This window comes from Podarcis raffonei, chromosome 15 (genome assembly GCF_027172205.1).
Source record: "Podarcis raffonei isolate rPodRaf1 chromosome 15, rPodRaf1.pri, whole genome shotgun sequence".
In the NCBI taxonomy this organism is placed as follows: domain Eukaryota; kingdom Metazoa; phylum Chordata; class Lepidosauria; order Squamata; family Lacertidae; genus Podarcis; species Podarcis raffonei.
The window spans coordinates 34,167,430-34,192,006 of NC_070616.1; the positions used below are offsets into that span (position 1 = coordinate 34,167,430).

At 46.1% G+C, this 24,577-nt stretch overlaps 1 protein-coding gene across 6 annotated transcripts in view; it reads right to left on the reverse strand.

Moving 5' to 3' along the window:
* Positions 1-22,813, reverse strand: part of FEZ1 (fasciculation and elongation protein zeta 1) — a 52,632-nt gene extending 29,819 nt beyond the window's left edge. For 2 of the 6 annotated variants that reach the window (XM_053366829.1, XM_053366828.1), the window contains exons 1-3: positions 17,703-17,803; positions 13,315-13,656; positions 3,963-4,062 (exon numbers count right to left, since the gene is read on the reverse strand). In XM_053366829.1, the coding sequence (XP_053222804.1) occupies positions 3,963-4,062; positions 13,315-13,625 (411 nt within the window). In that variant the 5' untranslated portion in view covers positions 13,626-13,656; positions 17,703-17,803. Of the gene's footprint in view, positions 1-3,962; positions 4,063-13,314; positions 13,657-17,702; positions 17,808-21,919; positions 22,142-22,276 lie in introns of those variants that run through there. The other 4 variants (XM_053366831.1, XM_053366832.1, XM_053366827.1 and 1 more) reach the window with 4 other exon arrangements.
* Positions 22,814-24,577: the final 1,764 nt, after the last annotated feature.

A 24,577-nucleotide genomic window follows, 5' to 3' on the forward strand; every position in this document is an offset into this window, starting at 1 on the left:
AACACAGAATAACAGATACAATCTTGCTTAAAATGTATATAGGAGGTGATGGAAGTCAATCAACGAAATTTTATTATTATTTTCATATTGAGATATTTGTAGAATAAACTTGGAAGAAATTCTTCCAACTTTTCTTCTTTTTTCTCTTTATTTTTTTCTTTTCTTCTTTTTTTCTCTTTTGTTCCTTTTTTCATATATATGTGCTTATTTGAAATATGTATGTATGTATGTGTTTGCAATATTTTGCTTATATTTTGTAACAATTATGTTAAATATTTTTTTAAAAACGCAGGGGTGGCAGAGAGATAAACACTGATTGCAATGCCTTCCTAATTTTTTTTCCTGAGGCTGAAGATAGACAGACATTAAAAAGAAGCGCTCTGCATTGTGATAATGCTTTGAACTCTTGTTTTTAGTGAACATCCAAATGTCACCTATCAGCGAACCTATCGCTTGTAGGTGTCACTGTTTGGGGCTCCATTATTGCCAGCCCTTGCTATTCCCCCCTTTCCCCCCGGGAGTCCTACTGCCAATTTCCTGAGACAAGAAGAGATTGCACTGCTTCTATCTCAGGCACTTTTTGTTTGTTTGTTTGTTTGTAATGGCTCCGGATACACAACTAAATTATATTTGTTCTTGAGGGACACTTTTTTCCCCAGCAACAGTAGGTGCTGGAGGTGGCAACTGTTATGTACTGAAGTTCTCACCCTGGGCCAGCAGAGGGATACTGTAGATAGTTATGCAAATAAGGGATCGAAAGTGACGTTCAGTGATTGGATAGTTTCAGAAAGTTGTTACAGTTACGCTGTACTGGAGCTCTATATAAGCAGGCTGACTGAACCCTGCTGTTCAGTTCTGTCCTGGCCTGTGAATAAACAAGAGCTGTTTGAAGAATCGCTGTCTCGTCTGATATGTTCACCCACAACTTAACAGCAACAAAGAGGCATTTCCTTTCCTCACCGTCTTGAACCTTACTCCCGCTGCTGCCTTTTTCTCCTGTTCACGAAAGGAAGCGCCTTGCAGCAAAACACATGGACCAGGAGCACGTTTGCACCAACAAGTCCTGCCCCCGCTGCCCATTTACCTGTCTGCTGACCCTCCCACCCACATATTCAACATTTGTGTGAAGGGGGTGGCTTCAGTATTGGATTACAGCAATGCACTTCCTTGTGCTTGATTCGGAAGCTGTGGTTAGTGAGGAATGCTGCAGCATGGTTGCTGATAGGAGTGAGATTCTGTCAGCAGATTACACCCCTGCTCAGAGATCCGCACTGATGGCCATCTATTTACCAGGCCAAGTTCAATGTGTTATTATTGGTATATAAGGCCCTAAAGGGACGCGGGTGGTGCTGTGGGTTAAACCACAGAGCCTAGGACTTGGCGATCAGAAGGTCGGCGGTTCGAATCCCCGAGACAGGGTGAGCTCCCGTTGCTCGGTCCCTGCTCCTGCCAACCTAGCAGTTCGAAAGCATGCCAGTGCAAGTAGATAAATAGGTACCGCTCTGGCGGGAAGGTAAACGGCGTTACCTTCCATGTGCTGCTCTGGTTCACCAGAAGCGGCTTAGTCATGCTGGCCACATGACCTGGAAGCTGTACGCCGGCTCCCTCAGCCAATAAAGCGAGGTGAGCGCCGCAACCCCAGACTCGCCCACGACTGGACCTAATGGTCAGGGGTCCCTTTACCTTTTTAAAGCCCTAAATGACTTGGAACTTGTTTACTTGCAGAATCGCTTTGCCCTGCCTGTGCCCAGTTAAGCACTTATACTCAAGCCATGTTTGTAATAAAACAATCTTTTAGTGTGGCAATACCTACACCTGCCTATTGACATCAGGCAAACACCTTCACTGTACAGTGGTACCTTGGGTTACAGACGCTTCAGGTTACAGACTCCGCTAACCCAGAAATAGTACCTCAGGTTAAGAAATTTGCTTCAGGATGAGAACAGAAATCACGCAGTGGTGGCAGCGGGAGGCCCCATTAGCTAAAGTGGTGCTTCAGGTGAAGAACAGTTTCAGGTTAAGAACGGACCTCCGGAACGAGTTAAGTTCTTAACCCGAGGTACCACTGTATTCTTTCCAGTGCCTTCTTAAATTAATTTTGTTTTGACAAGTGTATCCCTGACATGTAGATCTTGGTGTGTTTCAGTCTTTTTTTCTTTTTCATGTTGATTTTTAATTATCATTAAATGAATGTTTCCTGTAAACCACAAAGAGATTTTACAACAATCACACAGCATATAAATGCTGTTCAATAAATAACGTGCACCCATGGAGCTTCTCCATGAGAGCAGCAATGCTTGCCGATCAGGGATCCCAGTCACGTGGGAAAGCTGGATGAAAGTGAGCAGGCAGAACGTCCTCACGCTAATGCCAAATTTGTGGCTGCTGGGGGAGCAGCATGCAAACATGTTAGACACAACAATAGTGAAGATGTCCTCACCCCCCCCCCTTCATCCTCTGTATTCACTGAGCACATGGGGTGAAGCGTTCTTTGAAAACTCCTACAGATGCACTAAAAAGAGAGCTGAAAAGTGCTCCCAAAGCTGTGAGCTGCCTTTTGAATGCTACAGGCCTAATTTAACTGCAACTGGGGGGTGGGGGGGAATTGCACCAAATTCTGTGAATTATATATGACTCTGAATACGGAGTGTGGATTTCCAAGAGCTGCGTTTGAAGTATGTTTTTCCTTCCCTTCATTTCTGTTTTCTTCTTTTCTAGGCTACAATTAGCCCTCGGGTTTCAAAAATTATAGAAATGGTGAGGTGAAAATACCCAACACCGAAATGGCATAAGTTTCTGATGCATAGTTAAAAATAAATACTGTCTTCAATATTTCAAAATGTCTAACTTAAATATTGTCAGATGTTGTTATTTTTAAGATGCGGGTTTCTACGAGTCCCTTCCCCTTTGATTCCCCCAGACCAAATCCTTATTAGACTTACCAGATGCTCCCAATACCAAGAAAATTGTCACCAGATTATACTTCAAGAATGCAAGCATTCTCTACTTTAAGAATGCAAGGGTCTTTCAAAATCCACTAACTCCCTTGGGATCTTCCAGACTCCACAGTTTTCATCATCACTACGAATTCTCATCTTTAGTCTCATCCCAAACCAACGTATGATGTCCTGCCAGTCTCCAGAGTTTCCTATCCACCGGAGAGTTAAAGGTTTGTCCTTCATTCCAAAAAATCACAAGCTAAGAAGACAATAATTGGTGTTCCTTATCTCAGAATGCTCTAGCATAGACCAGAGCCTTATAGTGAATCCTATTTCTGACATCTTCATCAGGCAAAATCCTAACCCCAGCCCCCACCCCTCTCGTTCTCCCGTTCAATAGGTTTTGTTGGAAGGAAAAGGCAATAGAGGACCTCACTTCTTCCAAGTGGTCTAACACAAGAGCCTCCTCCCTCTAGCCTTTCAACAACACTCCAAAAGGGCACACTGCAGATGCAGAAGGACCCAGACGATCCTTTGCTCTGTGATGTGTGTATTCTTTTAGCCATCACAGTCACCATTGTCCTGAAGGCTGGCAAGCTATTGTTCTGAACGTGTCAGGGGTAGAGGCGGTACAAACATCGCCAATGTCAATCTCAGAGCGAACAACAGCCTAGAGGACAATGCCTCCCTTGACACACACATATCAAGCTGTTTCATTCACTGTTTCCCCTCATTATACATGCCTTTCCATTACCAAAGGACGGTGACCCCAATTCAAGGATTGCTGAGGGATCTGTTCAGCTACCTGACAAGAGCTTCGTTCTCACATTCGATTATTCCTGCTTCCTGGAATGGCAGCCAGCTGTAATTTTTGTTTTGCATGCATTCATGCAGCTGCTTAACCACTGTCCTCCCATTTCGCTGTGCTTCAACAGCATACTGCTGCCCAAGCTTGCCAATGATTATTTCATCTTATGATTCATGGACGGGAAAGGGGGGGAGGACACAAATCCAAGCAAGTACCTCTGTGTCGGAGACGTTGCCATTTAGCACCTCGATGTTAGGATCCCTCCAGTCTTCGGTGATGGATGGGATGTAATTGTCTGTAAGAGCATCCCAAACCCTGGAGAGAGAAAAGGCAAGAGGTTGTTAATGGAGGAAAGCTGCCTTGACAACAGGGGTGCACCCCTCGGAGCAATTGGCTCAGCGGGCAGCGTTCAAAAGGGAGCAGGAGGAAAATAAGAGCCACAAGGCCGCCACATCCAGTTCAGCTGAATGGCCCCAGTCGCAAACAATCACTAAACCAACTACGATGTCCAAGGTGAACACAGTGCTGTAGTTGAGCTGAACTGAATTCTCTTTGCTGAGATCAAGTTCAAAAATATTAAATGACAGGAGGGGTTCTAATTCAGTTTTAACGTGAAAAATATTCAGTCTATGAAACAATGGTTTGGATCAAAAAGGTGCCCTTCTGATAGCAAAAGGTGTCTTTCATATGCAGAAGGGTCCTTTTGCCCCAGCAATGGGCAGAAGGTAGACTGGGATCTACTGGCAGACTCTGGGAGGTTTCCAGTAGATCAGCAAAGGTCTGAGATGTATGCTATTTTTGGTTGCACAATTGGAACAGACTGGAAGTTCTTACGCAACAAACCCACTTCCCCCCTAGTTTTGGACTTTTTGCGATAAGGAAAATGACAGAAAAATGCACTCAAAACTAGTCTAACACTTGCTTTGATGCAACATCATCTAATCTCCCTGCAAAGAAGTTAGAATGAATGCTCTTTAAATAGCTAACCTCGTCTAACCTTCCTGCAAAAAAATCAATGAATGGTCAACAAACAGGCCCTACAAAGTGTCCAGGATGGCTAAATTAGGCTACTGAAATGACAAAAGTTTAGGTAATCAGAAGCAGACTTTTGTGTGAAAGCCTGAGCTCAGTTCTGATAATGAAAGCAAATTTATAGGCTCATCATTTCCTCAGGGACATCCAGTTCCTTAATTCTAACTGCATGTCTTTTGTACTTGGCTCTGCCTGACAGAATTTTGGGTTCTAAATCAAACAAGATTCAACTCTGCACATCCCTGTTTCACACCTCATGCAAGAGCATTGTGTGAGGAAAAACAAAACTCAGTCTAACAACTTTCTTCCACTAGCACAAGACAAGAAGCAGCCCAAGATCTGCTACAGAACCTCCATATTTTGCAACTAAGAGAACTGTGAGCATAATGATGCAGCCAATTGGTTGCAATCATTAAAATGTTTGCTTCCAAACACTCTATTCAGATTAACCCTGCCATTCCAAAAGAGTAAACAATAAGTTTTCATAACAGCACCATCAGACCAGTCACTATGATTCTTGTTTTAACTGACATGAGAATTGAAGCAGAGAAATCTTGGCATCTTCTGGTTTGATGCCTGATCCCCCAAAGAAGGCAGTAAGGCAGGTCAGGAATTGCAGAACCACAGATAGCTACAAGTGAGCAACTTGCCCATCAAAGGTTGAAAGCAGGCAAAGCATCTCTAAGATTCTACCCTCAAGGGGAGGGACTATAACTCAGTACATGAATTCACGCTTTTCCTGTCAAATGACAAGTTCAAACCCTGGCATCTCCAGTTGAAATTGTCAAGCAGTTGATGATGGGGAAACCCAGCATCTGCCCCAAACCCTGTCAATTTGCACCCTTGCTAAAATCAGCTACAGCTAAAGCTCTTAGGAGCGCTCAGCCCAAGCTTGCTTTCATCACTCTTGTATCTGAATTGTTTCCCGGTGGTGTCTCCCACCACTAGACCATTCAGTGTGTCATTGTTTGGCAGCATCCCCAAAGCAGATGGCTTGTGGGAAAAGGCTTCTGATAAACTTGAGTGTCACCTGCTGCAAACCAGTCCAAAACCGGATGCTTGGTAAAAAGGATAGGGGGTTATGAACAGAACATTATTATGTCATAGTATATAAGATGAGGTATGGATTAAAATAATGGAAAATCGGGACATAATAATCAGAAGAATATAAAATTAAGTATGGTTTAAATAAGGTTTTGAATTTGCTGAATTTAATTGGAATAAAGAGGAACACAAAAAAGGGGGATGTGAGGAGGTCAAGACAGAGGGGTATGGGACTTTATAAATTTAAGAAAATGGGTTTTCCTTTTTTCTTTTTTCTTTTTTTTCTTTTTTTCTGCTATATATTTTTGTTTTTCTGTTGTATTTGTTTTTTATATGAACTTTATGTATGGAAATGATACATTTTGAAATGATGAATCTTTTGTTTTGTAAAATCTTAATAAACATTTATTTAAAAAAACAAAAAAACCAGACGCTTGGGCCTTGGTACCCAAAGCCTGCAACATTCTCTCCAATGTTCAGAACTTCCTGCTTGTTACCTGGCCCTTGCCACCTCTGCTTCTCACACCCCTGCTGCTGCCACATGCCTTGTTTGTAGTGAAACAGCCCAGCGGCTGCCATGTTTGTTTCTATAGGACGACTACTTTGATCATGCACACATGGGCAAAGTAACATGCAGGACCAGCATGGGCGTGGCAGCAGGACCCATATAACACCACACACACAAGGGGGGAGAATATGCTGACCCCAACCTTACATATAACTTGATCACGAGAATTTATCTTTTAGGTTATTCTGTCTAGATCTGAATTTTTCAACCATATGTTGTTGGACTATGACTCCCCTCATCCTCACACAGTTTAGCCAGTTATTAGGGATGATGGGAATTGTAATCCAACAACATCTGGGGGCACAAGGGTGAAGAACATTGGTCTAGATGATGTGGCGAGCTCACCACTGATAACTCATAACTGTGTCATTTCTATGCACAAGTGGTTATCTTGATGGTATATAGAAACAGCTCAGGACCACAATACCTCAAGCACTGCCTCTTTCCATATGAACCTATCCAGACCCTGAGATCATCTTCTGAGGCCCTTCTTCGTGTGCCTCCTTCTCGAGAGGTCCGGAGAGTGGCAACACAAGAATTGGCCTTCTCTGCAGTGGCTCCCCGTCTGTGGAATGCTCTCCCCAGGGAAGTTTGCCTGGCGCCTTCATTATACACCTTTAGGTGCCAGGCAGAAACGTTCCTTTTTAACAGGCCTTTGGTTGATCTGATTTACATCCTATGCCAGACATGTCCAAAGTCCGTTTCAGGGGCCGAATTCGGCCCGCCGGTCGATTTAAACCGGCCCCCGTGGCAGTATATGTCTTGGGGTGAAATCCCAAAAAAAGCTCAGCAACATCAATCTTAAGAAAACCTCAACAACTTTGGTCGGCCCTCATGTATGTTCACTTCATTAAATCTGGCAATCTTTGAAAAAAGTTTGGACACCCCTGGATGAACTTTAAAATGTGGGGGGGTGCTATTGGGTTGTTGTTTTTATTTTTATTATGTATTTTGTGGTTTTATATCTTGATCTTATTTTGTGAACTGCCCTGAGACCCCTGGGTATAGGGCGGTATATAAATTTTAAGAAGAAGGAGGAGGAGGAGGAGGAGGAGGAGGAGGAGGAGGAGGATTGGTATAAGTAGTAGCATTTTTTTCAGATCATTGTGCCCAGTCAACTACACTGTTGAGGCATCTTCCAAAGCCCTAATATCCAACTGTAGGGTCCCAACCATGCATTCTCCCCTAGGTCTTCAGTGCTTTCGTACAAAGCTTGACTAGGACTCTGCAGGTAGCAAGAACAGTCAGAGGCGCCAGGTTGCCACCAAAATTGAGGGGGCCGGCAGTCAACGTCACACACATTGTGCACATTTGTGAGGAGGAGCTGGCCACTGGACCTGCGATGCACAATGCACAACATACGCAGGGCCACATCAGGATTGAGGGGGCCCAGCCCCCTTAAAACAAATATTGACGGGGCTCAGGTGCCTTCAGTCCCCTAGAGTCGATGTGTCTGACAGCAGTAGTAAAAAATATGGTTCTGCTTGAGTCCCCCTTTAACTTTTACGTGCCTAAGCAATTCTCTTCTTTAGATGCAGAACCATTAGTAGATGTTTTCTTGTAGGTAAAGGCAAACCAGTCTCTGCCCAAATCTTCTAAGCTTGAGCTGCAAAGACACAGCTCACATTCATCTTTATGGAAGCAGTGGCACAAAAAGATTGAAGGGAAAGAAGCCCTGGAACAATAGTACTAATGAAAATGCTTTTGACATGATGTGCTCACTCACATGGGCATCGAAAACATACTCGTGCCTCTTTTTAATTTCCAAATATTTAGCTTCCACGAGCCAAGCTGTTCAGGGTTTAAAAATATATATTCTCATGTAGTTCGTCCATACTGGGACTGCAACCAGGGTGGCTGCTAACACTTCATCCCCAAAAGGAGGAAACGCATCACACACCCAAAAGGCAAACATTTGCATGCAATTTACACGTGCTAATTTATATGCAGATTTAGAAAGGATTTCTATCATTTAAATAGAAATACAATATATTTCACCAGCGCAGTTGTAAGACATCAGTCTTTTAGTATGTCAACATCCTCACTGTGGAACTCCCTGCCACTTGATATCAGACAGGAACCTTTGCTGTACTGTTTTTTGCTTTTTGGTGCCTGCTTAAAACATTTTTGTTTAGGCAAAAATGCCCACAGATGTCGACACGTTTTAATCTCTCTTCCTGTTAATTTTAGTTTTAATGTTTTCAATTAACTATTTTCATAACTGTAATTACCATCTCTTGCAAACTGCTTAGGGGCATATAAATTTTCTTAAATCGGTAAGTGGAGCAGGTGACCTGGAGGCTGACTAAAATTGCTGGGCAGATTAACATAGTACATTTAAGCATATTCAATGCACATTTAAAGCACATGACTTCGCCCAAAGAATCCTGGGAACAGGGGTCTCCTAACACCAACTCTCAAACAAATTATCTGGGAGAAACCATGGCTGTTCAAAAGTGGTATCATAGCACTTTAAATGTGACTGCGGCTGTAATTATCTTTAATTCCTCCTATTTTTGTTGCTGTTAAACACTTAAAATTTGGGGGAAAGTGGGCTTTTCAAGGACAGATCCAGCTTTGACCACTGCCGTGCCTGACATTCTGCAAACTCCACTTGTGGATCTTCCACCCACAGCAGCGGATCCAGGGGACTTGGTTTCAACGCCACCTAGGGTCGCGCCACAGCCTCAGCGAGGATCAGGCGGCCCCCCGGACCTGGGTACCGGTCCCCTGCAGTCTGGCAGAGTTTCCAAGTGCCCAACTTATTTAAAGGACTATGTTGTTGGACATGTAACACTGTTGGTCTAATGGAAGCATGTGAAATGTAACCGATATGCTTTTGTGCCTAATTGAACCATAACGTGTAGTGCTGTATATAAGAAAGCCATTACGATGGTAACTAACGCCTTATCTCGGTGGGGAGGGGTGTTATGTACTGAAGTTCTCACCCTGGGCCAGCAAGGGGATACTGTAGATAGTTCAGGTCCACATATGCAAATAAGGGATCGAATGTGACGTTCAGTAATTGGATAGTTACAAAAAGTTGTTACAATTATGTTGTTCTGGAGCTCTATATAAGCAGGCTGGCTGAACCCTTCAGTTCAGTTCTGTTCTGGCCTGGGAATAAACAAGAGCTGTTTGAAGAATCGCTGTGTCGTCTGATATGTTCACCCACAACTTAACAGGACCCTCCTTTTCTATGTCCCCTCCCCACAATGGTCAGCTTTCTGCAGACACTGGGTGTGCTAAGTCCTCACTGGTTGGTTTGTCTTGATTTTTTCCCCCTTCAACGTATTTTTTCTGCTTCTGCAAATTTTAGGGTTCCCTTTAGCATGCCAGTACCTTCCCTCTTGTTTCCCAGTTGCCCTGTTTTGGCTGCAGAAGCATTATAATTCAGCCTTCATCGTATCTCAGCGTCTGAGTTCACAATTAATATCTATAATCTGCACGTCAATAGACTTCTCCATGATTTTTCTCTTGGTGCTCTTCTTGCCACACAAATTATTAAACTGGGGGACAGATCACACAGCACAGATGACCACTTCCCTCAAACCAGAGGGCTGCACATCATTTAAATCAGGGGTCAGCAACCTTTTTCAGCCATGGGCCAGTCCACTGTCCCTCAAACCATGTGGTGGGCCAGACTATATTTTGAAATATATTTTGAAATGCCCCACAAATAACCCAGAGATGCATTTTAATAATAATAATAATTTATTATTTATTATTTATACCCCGCCCATCTGGCTGAGTTTCCCCAGCCACTCTGGGCGGCTCCCAATCAAGTGTTAAAAACAGTACAGCATTAAATATTAAAAACTTCCCTGCCTTCAGATGTCTTTTAAAGATAGGATAGCTGCCTATTTCCTTCACATCTGAAGGGAGGGTGTTCCACAGGGTGGGTGCCACTACCGAGAAGGCCCTTTGTCTGGTTGCCTGTAACCTAACTTCTCACAATGAGGGAATCGCCAGAAGGCCCTCATGTAAAAACACGCTGATTCCCAAACCGTCCGCGGGCCGGATTGAGAAGACAATTGGGCCGCATCCGGCCCCTGGGCCTTAGGTTGCCTACCCCTGGTTTAAATGCATCTCATAATATTACACAATCACAATGGTATCTGCATAATATTTGTGCAGACAGCTGATACGGAGGAAGCATCTTCTCTGTTTTGACAGCCAAAGCAAACCTAGGATCCTTTTCGTGGAAGGAAGCATAAATTCTCTTTGTTTTGTACTACAACAGCCAGATTTTCATTTGCTTTTTCTTTCAGCTGTTGAATCTGTTGCTTCCCTGTTTGGTTCCTTGCAGCTGGCAGAAGTCTCCCCAACCCTTGGCTTAACCCCATCAATGTTTTGCCTCTCCTGAATAGACACGTTGTTTACTAGTATAGAGACATATCAGAAGAACCTCATGTTTTCCCAAAACTCAGTTACACAAAACATCTTATTGTCCAATAGGAGTGCTCCCACTCCTGGAGAAATCAGTGAGGAAACACACATCTTTCCCCAAGGAACTTTATACCAATGGAACTAGTCCTCATGGAGAAAGCCCCTTCTCTTTTCTTATTACAGTGGTACCTCGGTTCTCGAACGTAATCCATTCCAGAAGACAGTTCAAGTTCCGAAATGTTCGAAAACTGAGGCGCCAAAGGGCTGTCTGCAAATTCAATTGCGAAAATTGAAAAACACACAGCAGAAGCCATTCGACTTCTGAGGCGCATTCGTAAATGGAAGCATTTACTTCTGGGTTTTTAGCATTCGGGTTCCAAAATGTTTATCAACAGACACATTCAGGAACCGAGATAAAGTTAGGTAAAGGGACCCCTGACCATTAGGTCCAGTCGTGGCCGACTCTGGGGTTGCGGCGCTCATCTCACTTTATTGGCTGAGGGAGCCAGCGTACAGCTTCCAGGTCATGTGGCCATAATGACTAAGCCGCTTCTGGCGAACCAGAGCAGCGTACGGAAACGCCGTTCACCTTCCCGTCAGAGCAGTACCTATTTATCTACTTGCACTTTGAGGTGTTTTCGAACTGCTAGGTTGGCAGGAGCAGGGACCAAGCAACAGGAACTCACCCCATCGCGGGGATTTGAACCGCCGACCTTCTGATCGGCAAGTCGTAGGCTCTGTGGTTTATTATTTAATTTATATACCACCCTATACCCGGGGGTCTCTGGGCAGTTCACAGAATAAAAGCAAGATATGAAACCACAAAATACCTAATAAAAACAAAAACAGCAACCCTTTTCTGAAGTAAGAACAGTGTTATATTCCAAGAAAAAGAGGTGCTGAAACTCACCTCCCTCGTTCTCTTACAATGGCAATGGCGCCCACCTGAGAGGTGCCAGAACTAAGTTCCAGTGAGTTCCGGCTGAAAAAAACCCACTGAGTAAGAGCTATGGGAATCACCCATGGACCTCTCAGGTATGGTCCCATTTCAGATGCAATGACCTTACTTATTAGCTCAAGTTTGCTGCTTCTGAACCAGACTGTTTCCAGGAATGCTGATCTCTTCTGATGTTGTGGATGTGAGGAATATAGGAAAGGATTCAATCACATCATATAAGAACAGGCCACCAATATATTTGCATTTGCTAATATATATGTGCACAAATGGAAAGTTAGGAGCAGCTAATAATTTCAATGGAAATGCAACACCTCTCTCCACAGTGCAGAAGATTGTGGTGCTAACTCTTGATAGGCAACTTCAAAGCACCTTCTTGTGGTCCTTTAATCTTCAAAACTTCACCACCCAGACTTGGACCAAATAGCCCATTAACTCCTTCGAACGCAGGACTGTCCTCTGACATCCTTCAAATATATGCTGCTTTTTCATATAATAAATGTCTGGCTCCTCCAGCCACCTCCAGAACTACAGTTCCCAGAGTTCCCAGGCAACTTTCCCTGGCTGCATCAGGCCAATGGCCCACCCAGCCCAACAGTAACTAAAGCCCATATTTATGTTCTTGTTGTTACTATTAGTCTTTTTCAGTGGTGACTGGTGTCCTGGCACAGGGTCATCCTCTCAACACTGGCATCGTGAAGCTTACTTGGACATAGCAGAGGCAGAGAGTTCAGGCCTGCACAGAGGCATCAGCTAAGCCAACCTGGGGCACCTGTTGTGGCATCTGCACACCCACAAACCCCTGTCGCCCTGCAATCCACAGCTGTATCAGTATTGGGAGGGCGGTTCTGCCCTGCATTTTCCTGCGATTCTTGTACTGCATTTCTATTTAAAGGGACTTGAAGCAGTGTGTGGGTGGGGAGGGGAGGGAAAGCTAAAAATGAAATGAAATATTTCTAATGACATCTTTAGGTGTTTTCCAAACTTCTTGCAAAGTACCTTGCAAAGGCAGCATGGCCTGAATGCAGGCAAGAAGGGACTTTCAGTAAATAAATAAGGCAACACAGTAGAGAACAAGAACCTGATTTAAATTAGAGAGCAAAAGCACGGGAAGCAGAGGGAAAGAAAGAAAAGGGAGTGGCAGAGAGAGAGAGAGAGAGCATCAACTTGCCAACTTTGGGTTTTAGCCCTGCACAATGCCTGTCTGCGGCCTTCAAAAGCAAAAAGGTTTCCTTGGCCTTGTGGTATGGCACTTTCTTCTCTCTTCTTTTAGAAGTTTGGGTTTTTACATTTACAAATCTGAAGGGCGGGGAGTGATAGCCAAGGGCCAACCAACCAGCACTTGAGAATGGAAGAAGTGGTTTTATATGACTGATGCAGAGGCCAGCCAATCAGTGTTGTGCAACTCCAGATTCTGCAGAGAATCAAAATAAAACAGGCTCCCTCTAGAGTTTACTTTGCAGGGATGGGAAAATAGTAGAGGTTGGTTTTTTTTTTTTCTACATAAGAGCTTAATGCTGACACTATTTACTTCTGTACATATACTTAACTTTCTCCAGCTGACCATTGATCTACTTACTCCTCATCCTGCAGATTTTCCTCCTCTTCTTGTATCTGGAGCTGGTTTTTCACAGGGGCCAAGTTTTCAGTTTTGGCATTGTAATTCCGAAAGCAGACATTGAGCTTCTCGTCAAATTCATTGACCAAATCTTCCATGGACTTGAAGCTGATGATCTCAGAGGAGAAGTTCTCAAGCTCAGAAAGGGAGGGGTCTTCCAAATGCCGAGGAGAGGAGCCATAAAAATAATGAGATTTCTCTTCCCTGTCTTCAATGTAGCACGGCCTCAGATCTTCAAACTCTTCATCCAGGCTTACCAGAGGGGCTTCCATCTTAGGTAGCCTAATGGAAGAGGGGAGACTTCTGGAACACAAAGGACATTAATGAGCCAATAGTAGTATACATTCAATGATGCAAGAACAGCCCTGCAGCCATAGGTATGTGTCATTGTAGCATCAGAAATGAGTTACTCTCTAGGGTAGGAACTTTTCAGGATGGAGCATTTCTGCAACAGCAGCAAAGAAGGAGGACCTCAACTCCCTAGTGCTGCGGTGATATAAACACTAGGATTACAATGGGTTAAGACCCAGACAACCCAGAAGGCATTTCCCACCCCATCTCCCCAAAACAGTACTTCTGTCTTGTTAGGATTCAACCTCAATCTGCTAGCCACCATCCATCCTCCAACCACCTCCAGACACTCACACAGGACCTTCACCACCTTCACTGGTTCCAGTTTGAAAGAGAGGTAGAGCTGGGTATCATCTGCATACTGATCAACACCCAGCCCAAACCCCCTGATGATCTCTCCCAGTGGTTTCATGTAGATGTTAAAAATCATGGGGGAGAGGATGAAGCCCTGAGGTACCCCACAAGTGAGAGCCCAGGGGTTTGAACATGCAACTGCCAGCACCACTTTCTGGACAAGGCCCAGGAGGAAGGAGCTGAACCACTGTATAACAGTGCCCCCAGCTCCCAGCTCCTCCAGACGGTCCAGAAGGATTGTCATGACCAGTGGTGTCAAAGGCCTCTGAGAGATCCAGCAGGACAGCTTTCACCTCAGTCCCTGACCTGCCAGGAAGAAGAAGAAGAGTTTGGATTTGATATCCCGCTTTATCACTACCCGAAGGAGTCTCAAAGCGGCTAACATTCTCCTTTCCCTTCCTCCCCCACAACAAACACTCTGTGAGGTGAGTGGAGCTGAGAGACTTCAACGAAGTGTGACTAGCCCAGGGTGACCCAGCAGCTGCATGTGGAGGATCGGAGACGCGAATCCGGTTCACCAGATTACAAGTCTAGCGCTCTTAACCACTACACCACACTGGCTCTCCAGGGTTAAAACAACAACAACAACATGGTCCATAAAGGATATTACTCCAGCAATTGCTCAGCTTCCTTCCAAATATCCTGCTTTAATTTGCTACATTTTTGCCTCGTCACCCAATCTGAACCAACTCGGTTTCCAAAGTGTGCTGTTAAGCACTTTGGATATTACAACCTTTAGAATGAGTTCATCGCAGCAACATGGGATGCAGCCAAAGATCAGGCCTCCTTATCCGATCTAAAAGAAAGCTGCCCATTTGCCTGCTGTTTCCATCTAGCCGTGGTTGCTGGTGGGCGGACAGGGAGACCAAGCTCTTCTGGGTTAAATCTTCTCCATTGTCACAGAAGCCATTACAAATGCGAAGAATCATTTGACCGTCGCTCCGTTTCTGTGACAACCCCGCGCAGCACAAAGAAGCAATTGTTGCTGCCATTTGGGGAGGGGATCTGCATGTCATTTTAAAGCATTCCACAGCTATCCTGAAAGCTGAGCACATGGGGATGGTAAATGCTTTATTATTTTATGCCTATAGCTCAGAGTGGTCCACATATGGGCTTTCTACTTCTAGAAGAGGCCTTCGACTAGGAGTGGGAGAGAAAATAGATTCAGATCCCATTTAAAGGCAAGCATACCTAATTCATAAAGGGACGCGGGTGGCACTGTGGGTTAAACCACAGAGCCTAGGACTTGCCGATCAGAAGGTCGGCGGTTCGAATCCCCGCGACGGGGTGAGCTCCCGTTGCTCTGTCCCAGCTCCTGCCAACCTAGCAGTTCAAAAGCATGTCAAAGTGCAAATAGATAATTAGGTACCGCTCTGGCGGGAAGGTAAACGGCGTTTCGCCAGAAGCGGATTAGTCATGATGGCCACATGACCCAGAAGCTGTACGCCGGCTCCCTCAGCCAACAAAGCGAGATGAGCGCCGCAACCCCAGAGTCTGTCACGACTGGACCTAATGGTCAGGGGTCCCTTTTCCTTTACCTAATTCACATTTCCCAAAACAAGACGTGGACTGAAACACAATCCATCCTTCAAATTTGCACTTCTCTGAATTTTGCAATGCCGAATAATGTGTACAAAAATGCATATGCTAAAGCAGGTGTCAGCAAACTTTTTAGCAGGGGGCCGGTGCACTGTCCCTCAGACCTTGTGGGAGGCCGAACTATGTTTTGAAGGGAAAAAATGGACGAATTCCTATGCCCAACAAGTAACCCAGAGATGCATTTTAAATAAAAGGACACATTCTCCTCATGTAAAAACACCCTGATTCCCGGACTGTCCGTGGGCCAGATTTAGAAGGCAACTGGGCATGATCCGGCCCCCAGGCCTTAGTTTGCCTACCCATGTACTAAAGGGTTTGGTGTGCACATGAATGCTTATATGAGTAGAAACAAAATACAAAAATTGGGGGGGAATTGCTTTGCAAAAATGTACATATATGGGGAAATGGCAAGAGAATAATAGAACTGCAGAGTTGGAAGGGGACCATGAGGGTCCTCTAGACCAACCCTCTGCAGTGAAGGAATCTTTTGCCCAACGTTGGGATCAAACCCACGACCCGGAGATGAAGAGTCTCATTCACACAAAAATGCCACATAAATTGATATGGAAATGTGGAGAACTGAAGCTAAAATTGTGGGGCGGCAGGAAAGGGGGAGAGATGAGAAACTTAGAGAAACCAAAAGTGACATATTCAGCTATTCCTACTTTGGACCAAGGATGGGAACATTGTAAGCTTGCTAGTACAGATCAAGTAGCATTAGTCAGACTGACAATTTTGAGAGAGAGAGAGAGAGAGAGAGAGAGAGAGAGGAAGATTTGTAGACTGCTTCGTCACAAAACTCTCTAAGCGATATACATTATATCGCAGGAGTGGTGTAGTGGTTCAGAGCGGTAGACTCGTAATCTGGTGAACCGGGTTCGCTTCCTCGCTCCTCCACATGCAGCTGCTGGGTGACCTTGGGCCAGTCACACTTCTCTGAAGTCTCTCAGCCCCACTCACCTCACAGAGTGTTTGTTGTGGGGGAGGAAAGGAAAGAAGATTGTGAGCAGCTTTGAGACTCCTTTGGGTAGTGATAAAGCGGGATATCAAACCCAAACTCCTCCTCTTCTTCTTATAAATCCCACACCTGTCTACCAGAGGCAAACGGGGCACTGCCCCACCAACAGCAGTCCGCTCCCAGCCACCTCCGACCTTTGTTACTCCTTTCTTACAACCACCTCATTAGGTAGGCCTGGCTGCCAACTTCCTCCTCCTGAGTCCAAGTTTTTCCTTTTTAGAATTCAGTTAAGACTCTTTAGAGGGACTTAAGCAGAGGCAGGTCCCTCTAAACTCAATGGGACTTCCTTGCAGGGAAGCGTGTAAAGGACCACAGTCCATTCACGCTGCACATTTGATGGACCTTACAGTGGTACCTCGGGTTAAGTACTTAATTCGTTCCAGAGGTCCGTATTTAACCTGTTCTTAACCTGAAGCACCACTTTAGCTAATGGGGCCTCCCACTGCTGCCGCGCCGCCGGAGCACAATTTCTGTTCTCATCCTGAAGTAAAGTACTTAACCCGAGGTACTATTTCTGGGTTAGTGGAGTCTGTAACCTGAAGCGTATGTAACCCGAGGTACCACTGTATTTCCAAGAAAGAGTTCTGGAGACTGAAGTTTACCCCTCGCAGGGTTACTGTTCCCAGCAATCCTTAGCAAACGACAGCGCCCAGAATTATTTGAGGGGGGGAAATGTGCTTGGAAGGCATTCAGGAGTTCGCTTCAGCCAAGTGTTTATTATTACAAAAGGCTCTGTGCCAAGACACCTGCATCCTAATCCGTAATACCGCTCCATGTCTTGTTCCCCTTCCAGCCCACCCGCAACAATAGCTATTCTCTGCCTTGCATCAGAAACCTTTATTATTCCAGTCCTGAACTCTTTCACACAGCTCCTGCCAACAGCTAGGAGGGCAGGGGTGGGGGCAGAGAGAGAAAGAGAATTTTTGTCCTTTCACCTCTGTTATGCATAGAGGCCAAGATATCCTCAGCTCCCTCCCCACCCCTGACCACTGACCTTCAAGCCCCCTTGATCTTTAATTTTATCTACTTTCGTCTTGAATTCCCATAAAAGGACCTCTCGCCGGTAGCAGGAATGACCTCCAATTCCAAGGGGACACATGGCTTCTGGGCAGGCAGCAGAGCAGAAGCAGGGCTTCCGATGCGCTGCTTCATTTCACTGCTCAAATTCCCTTTGGCCCAACGCGATGCGACAGAAGCAAACTGAAGGTGGAAGTCAAAGGATAAGCGGAAAGCGGAAAATATTTCCATGAAATCGCCACCGGTTCCTCCCTGCTTTCCACTTTGACAAGCTCCCAAGTACTGAGAGAGGGAGAGAGAGGGAGAGCATCTGCTTAGCAAGCAGGTCACGGGTTCGAATCCCTGCATCTCCAGGTAGGGCCAAAATCCAGTCTGAAATCCCAGAGAGGCACTGCCAGACAATTTTTTATTATGTGTGTATGTATGTATGTTTGTATGTATGTATGTATGTATGTATGGTATGTATGTATGTATTTATAATTTGTATACTGCCCTATACCCAAAGGTCTTGGGGAGGTTCACATAAAATATCAAATGCATAAAATCAAAACAAAACCAACAACCCAATAAAAAACCCAAAAGAGCCAGCATTTTTTAAAAGGGTATAGGATGTAGATCAAGTCAGGTAAAGGCCTGGTTGAAAAGGAAAGTTTTTGCCTGGTGCCTAAAGGTCTTTAGTGAAGGCACCAGGCAAACTTCCCTGGGAAGAGCATTCCACAGATGGGGAGCCACCACAGAGAAGGCCCATTCCCGTGTTTCCACCTTCCTGACCTCTCGTGGAGAAGGCACACGAAGGGGAGGGGCTCAGAAGATGATCTCAGGGGCCGGGTAGGTTCATATGGGAAGAGGCGGTCCCTGAGGCATTTAAGGCTTTATAGCTCAAAACCAGCACTTTGAATTGGGCCCGGAAACTAATCAGTAGCCAGTGCAGTTGCACCAGGATGGGTGTAATATGCTCAAACCGGCATGCTCCGGTGAGCAAGTTGGCCACTGAATTCTGCACCAGCTGAAGTTTCCGAACCCTATGCAGGTTCAGGTGTGGGAGTCTTGGGCCCTCCAGATGTTGCCAAGCAAAAGCAAGCATCATACACCTCTCTACGCTCCATCCCAGAATGGAAGAAGCATTTTCAGAGTTCTGGGACGCAATCCAACTTGACAGAAGTGGTAGGGTTGTAAAGCAGAGCCAGAGAGGCCTGTGGGCTGGGGTGAAGGGGTGCAGCCTGGAGAGATTTCCAAGGGCCAAACAAACAGGCCTGGAGGGCCACCTTTAGACCCAGGCCAGAGGTTCCACACTAGTGATCTAGTCCAGTGTTCCCCAACCTTGGGCCTCCAGCTGTTTTTGGACTACAACTCCCATCATCCCTCACTAGCAAGACCAGTGGTCAAGGATGATGGGAATTGTAGTCCAAAAACAGCTGGAGGCCCAAGGTTGGGGAACACTGATCTAGTCCAACCCAGGTTTGGTGCCAGAAGTTGGAACGTCCAGGCTGAGGCTCATGCCTTTGTCAGGGGCTCACACTCACATCCCCCCCCCGGACTTTCTGCACCTCTTTCTCACCATTGCTAATGCCTAGATGCCTGCTGGCTGTCTCCTGGCAAGTGAACAGCTGGCAGAAATAGAAAGATGTGCAGTGGTACCTTGGTTGTCGAACTTAATCCATTCCAGGTGTCTGTTCGACCGGGGGCGTAGGAAGGGGGGTGCGGGGGTGCAGCCCACCCTGGGTGTCATCCCTGAGGAGATGACAAAATGGCACACTGCGGAGGGATCGCCCTGCACCAGTGGGCAGATCACCCTGCCCCTGCCGCTCCGGGTGTCAAAGCAGCTAGCTACGTCTCTGCGTTTGACTCCTGGAACTGTTCGAAAACCAAGGCACAGCTTCCAATTGACTGCAGGAGCTTCCGCAGAAGCTGCAGAAGCCACACTGGATGTTTGGCTTCCAAAAAACGTTCACAAACCAGAACACTTACTTCCAGGTTTGCAGCGTTCTAGAGCCGATTTATTCGGGAGCCAAGCCAAGGTACCATTGTTGTGACTGTCGAGGAGACAGCAGTAAACTCACAGCAGGAAGGGAAGCAACAGTCAGAGATGGGAACCCACTGGGGATATTTTGCCCAAGTTCCCCTTCCTAGAAGTCTGAAGCCAGCCCTGGTCCAGTTACTTGCCACAAAGGCAGGCCTCCTTGATATCCACCCATTTAGAGCTCTTGCTGTCAAACTTACAACTTGGTCATGCTGTGGTGGAGGAAGGGCCATAGCCGAGAGAGAGAGAGAGAGAGAGAGAGAGAGAGAGAGAGAGAGAGAGCGCATCTGCTTTGCATGCCGGAAGGCTCCAGGTTCAGTCCCTATCAACTCCACGTATGTGCCTGTAGCCCTACATATCCACAGACACTCAGTTCAGACAACACAGAGCTGACTTCGCTCCCAGTGTTACTTATATCACAGAAAGCCAACACTCTGCATGATGCTACTCTTAAGAAAAACGGTTCCAGATGACTCATGCAAGCAAGCCCAGCCACGTGCTACTACAAGGGAAGGCAATGGACCTGCCCAACCTCCTGGGCCTGGAGGAAAATTCCATGCAGACCTCAAATACAATCATCAGCCAACCCACTGTGAGCAAAGTTCATCCCCTAAGCTTGCTGAAATGCAACAGTCGCCATATTTTTGCAACTCAAATCAGAAAATGTCAGTGGGCATGTAGTTAAGACGGGGCGTCACCCTTCCCCCTCCAACATTTCATAGACCCAGCCAGGGGCATGTTTTTATCATCCTACTCTCACACCAAGTTGAGTTCCCTCTCTGCCAGTTTCGCCTTGCAGGAGATTCTACTCCATCAGTTAAATGCTGCATCAGTTTCCCCTAGATATGCTGGGGGGTCGGAGAGAGAAATATATCCATGAAACTACAGCAGCTCAGTGACAGTTCAAAATATACCTTGACAACTGCAGGATAGTGAATGATAGCTGGCATACTGCATGATTCTTTAATGTTTGTGTCCCATTTATGTTTCCATTCCCCCCCCCCCCGGACAGGAAGTTTAACTTTTGAAGTCTCTGGGGAGGGAGCTGAACTCTGAAGAATTACAACTCTAGAAATTTACATGAAAATTTTTAGCAACCCTTAAAAAGTAAACAAAAAAACAACTAGGACAAAAAGTAGGAAAGGTAAATTTCCAGGGGAGGGTACTACGGGAAAACAGGGAGTATCCCTGATAAAAGAGAGGCACTTGATGTATCTGGGGCTGTCTGCCCCCCCAATAACTTTTTGATTGCCACAACAAACCTGCAAGGTCCATCACCGTTATTCCCATCATACAGAGCAGGAACTGGGAAACAGGCCTCAAGTCTCCCAGTTTGTGACCCGATGGCTACTACATTAACCCGGCCATGCCACCCAACACCACCCAGTCGATTGGACCGCTCTGTAAGGCGCATGCTCTGTAAATGTTGGGTGTCAGGCCCAGAGGTCGAGATGTGAGGTAGGTGCTTTGTGCTCTATTGTCCCGTCATCCCCAGACCACCTCTCCAAATGTGCTCTCCTTGCAGAATATAGAGGCCTCCCCCAGGAATATGTCCAGGGCCACAGAGTACAAGAGGTCACCTTGTTTCGTGAGCCAGCCAAGCAACGCAGATACATAACAAAGCCCTTTCCCGATGCTGATCTTGGAAAATGCATGAGCACCATGCCCAATGCCCCTTCCTTTTTGCCTACACAGCATCCTTCAGTAAAGAGACACAACCTGCCTCCCCTCGCCTGCCCACGTGAACACCCTCCTGCCACAAAACACGCCAGCAACGCCCGTCTCTGCACACCACACAAACTTGCTTTTCTTCCTTAGCTGCACCACAAAACACACTTTGCTAGCAGGGCATTGCAGCTCGCTTCCCAACGCTGGAGGAAAACTACAGCAGTTCCCCATTCCCCACACATGCTCAGCGATGCTACGAGCCAGACGCCCTGTGTATATCCGCCGTCTCCTCTGACTGCCTAAATGTCAAGGAGCATCCACAAAAAGAATTCCCCTCTTACATGCAGCCTTGTAAACAGAACCTCCATTGCCTTGGTAGCAGAAGCATGGGCGGGTTTTTTTGTTTTTGTTTCTTTGCAATTCCCCTCCAACGCAATTCTCTTTGTCTCGTGCAAAGTACACCCGGTCACATCTCCCAGTCCCTTTGCTCAGGGTCCCAGTCAGCCTCCTGTGCGTACACATGCACACAGATTACCCACCTGTACACACAACTCCTCTCACACCATATACACAAATGCAGAAACCTCTTCTCTCTTTCCAAACAAGCAAGCAATCTTCAGGCGCACACACTGCTTTCTCCTTAGTCCGAGCAGCACAGCTGTGCATGTGCACATATGCAATTGTTTGGCTCCCTCCCTTCCCAAGCAGCAATGTTGTTCCATCCAAGCGGCAAAGCTGTCACCTCCAGCTTTGGAAATACAGTATGACGTTGGCCTGGCCTTTTGCATCAGACAATAGAAAAGGGCTGCTTAGAAGCCCTGGCACATGAGCATTATCTCCAGCGTTATCCCAACCTCCCCCCATCCCACCCCACCCCAATGTCCACAAATACACACCTGAGTGTGGCAGCAACTCTGCTCTTAGCTCAACATCCCATCTGATGGGTCCAGATGACAGAAAGGAGAGGAGGAGGAGACAGGGAGAAAAGCAAAAATTATTAGGAGAGCCTGCTGGCAGCTGCCTGCCTGCCTGCCTGCCTGCCTGTCCAGGAACAGTGCTATTCCCAGCCACTCCACTGCCTCCCTTCTCTGCAGAGCTCGAAAAAGCTGTGGGCTCTGCCTCCCTCATCAATATGCAGTAGCTCCAAGGCAGTGACACCAACAACACAGTAGCCTCCGATCCAGATTCCAGGCCCCTCTAAAGGCTACATGGGAGCCAAGGCGCTAGGAGAAGGGGGGCTGACTGCTCCATAGATGCTCACTGAGATCACAAAGGGCAGCCAATTGGGGGAAGGCATTCGCAGCCAGCCCCCCTGCAATCGTTATCCAAACGCTGAGTCCTGATCAGGCAGTCAACACAACGCTGACAGTGCCCCGTTCCCAGCAGTCTTGCCTTTCCGTATTGAGATGATGGAGTCATCTCAGTACAAAGGAATATTCTCAGCAGCACCAGAGGCCAAGCACATCTGCTCCTAATGAGGCTTCTCCAAGTCTGGGGGAATGCGCCCTTCACACTAGAGGGAGGAAGCATTGCTGTACAATCTTCTTATGTGTGTGTGAACAGGGAAGATCAGGAGGGGGAACAGTTCAGGTGGAAATATCTGGCGATATTTCAAAGCCCCATTTCCTTAGCTTCTTCTGAGACAAAACATCTGTACTAGGTGGGGGCAGGAGAGTCACTTGGCTGAGATTTCATGGTTTTCTTTGGGTGTTGCTGTTTATCGTAGAATAAATAATAATGTACTTCATCTCTTCTCTTTTGTGCTTCATAATAGATTGTGAACAATGTGTTCTGAGACCACAGAATAGAAACCCAGATCAATCAAATACGGTAATGTGCAATCACGGGCGACGCAAGAAGTCTTTCTGCTCATTCCTTTTCCTTCACAGAGCATTCCATGGCAGTTTTTCTGCAATAACACTGCAATTATCCAGTTCCGGTAAGCAACCGGGAATCTTGAGATCACATAAGCTGTTTAAAAATTAAGAGCATTTACCAAAAAAATGTTTTAAATATACCTCCCCTTTAAATATACCTTCCCTTTAAATTTAAATTCCCTTCCCTTTAAATATACCTTCTTTTTGGTAAAGCAGCAATGGAAACCCTTTTGGAGACCAAGGGCCGCATTGAACCTTCTTGGGGGCCACATGCTATGGACAGGTGAATCCAGAAGCAAAAATGGGCAGAGCAAGGGGGGTGACTCTTACCTTTGTATGGCAGTTGCATTCCTGCCACACAAGTCGTAGGTTTCTAATATATCCACCCACCCCATCCAGGCAAACAAGAAGCACTATCATGGGACTTCAGACACGGACCAAAATACTCAACGAAGGTGCCATGCAGGCCTGATACAGGGTGTGGCCTGGAGTGAGTCCAGAGGGCAAAATAAAGACTCCTGAAAGGGTGCTTACAGCAGCACATAGATAGACTGTGGAACTTACTCCCACAAGAGGCAGTGATGGTCACAACCTTGGATAGTGTTCAAAAATCGGACAAGCTTATGGGAGGCTGTCAATGGCTACTAGCTTTGATGGCCATGCTCTGCCTCCAGTTGGGAGTCTCCTGGAAAAGGACATGGCCGGCACTATGCACAACAAAATTTTGTTGCAGATCTCACTTGTTCCTGCCACAACTGCGTGCTTAAGAAAAAACTGGAATAAAACCTAAGGGGCACAAAAGCGCCCTTTTGCAGGATGAAAGCATATGTGCGCATACAATAGGCTGAGCCTGAGTAGAGTTGTGCATATGCAGGCTTCAGAAAAAAATAACCAGCAACAAGGAACAGTCAGAAACGCTTGAAGAATAAGCAGGGGTGGGTGGTCAAAGTGCAGAAGCTACAATGCAGCAAGCCCACAACTTTCAGCTTTACATGATTGGCAAAAAAAAGTAGTTTACAAGCAGGCGGACATCCAGGAATAGAGACTTTGGCAATCCCACCTGCCATTGCACCCAGTGTGTTTTGACTATACAGTGGTACCTCGGTTTAAGAACAGCTCTGTTTACAAACTATTTGGTATACGAGCTCCGCAGTAGTTCTGGTGTAGTGTTTTGGTCAGCGAACTTTACCTCGGTCTATGAACGGAAACCGAACAGTGGAAGGGCACTGGGGGCGGAAGGCCTTATTAGGGAAAGCACGCTTCGGTTTAAGAACGGACTTCCCGAACGGATTTAGTTCGTAAACCGAGGTACCACTGTAC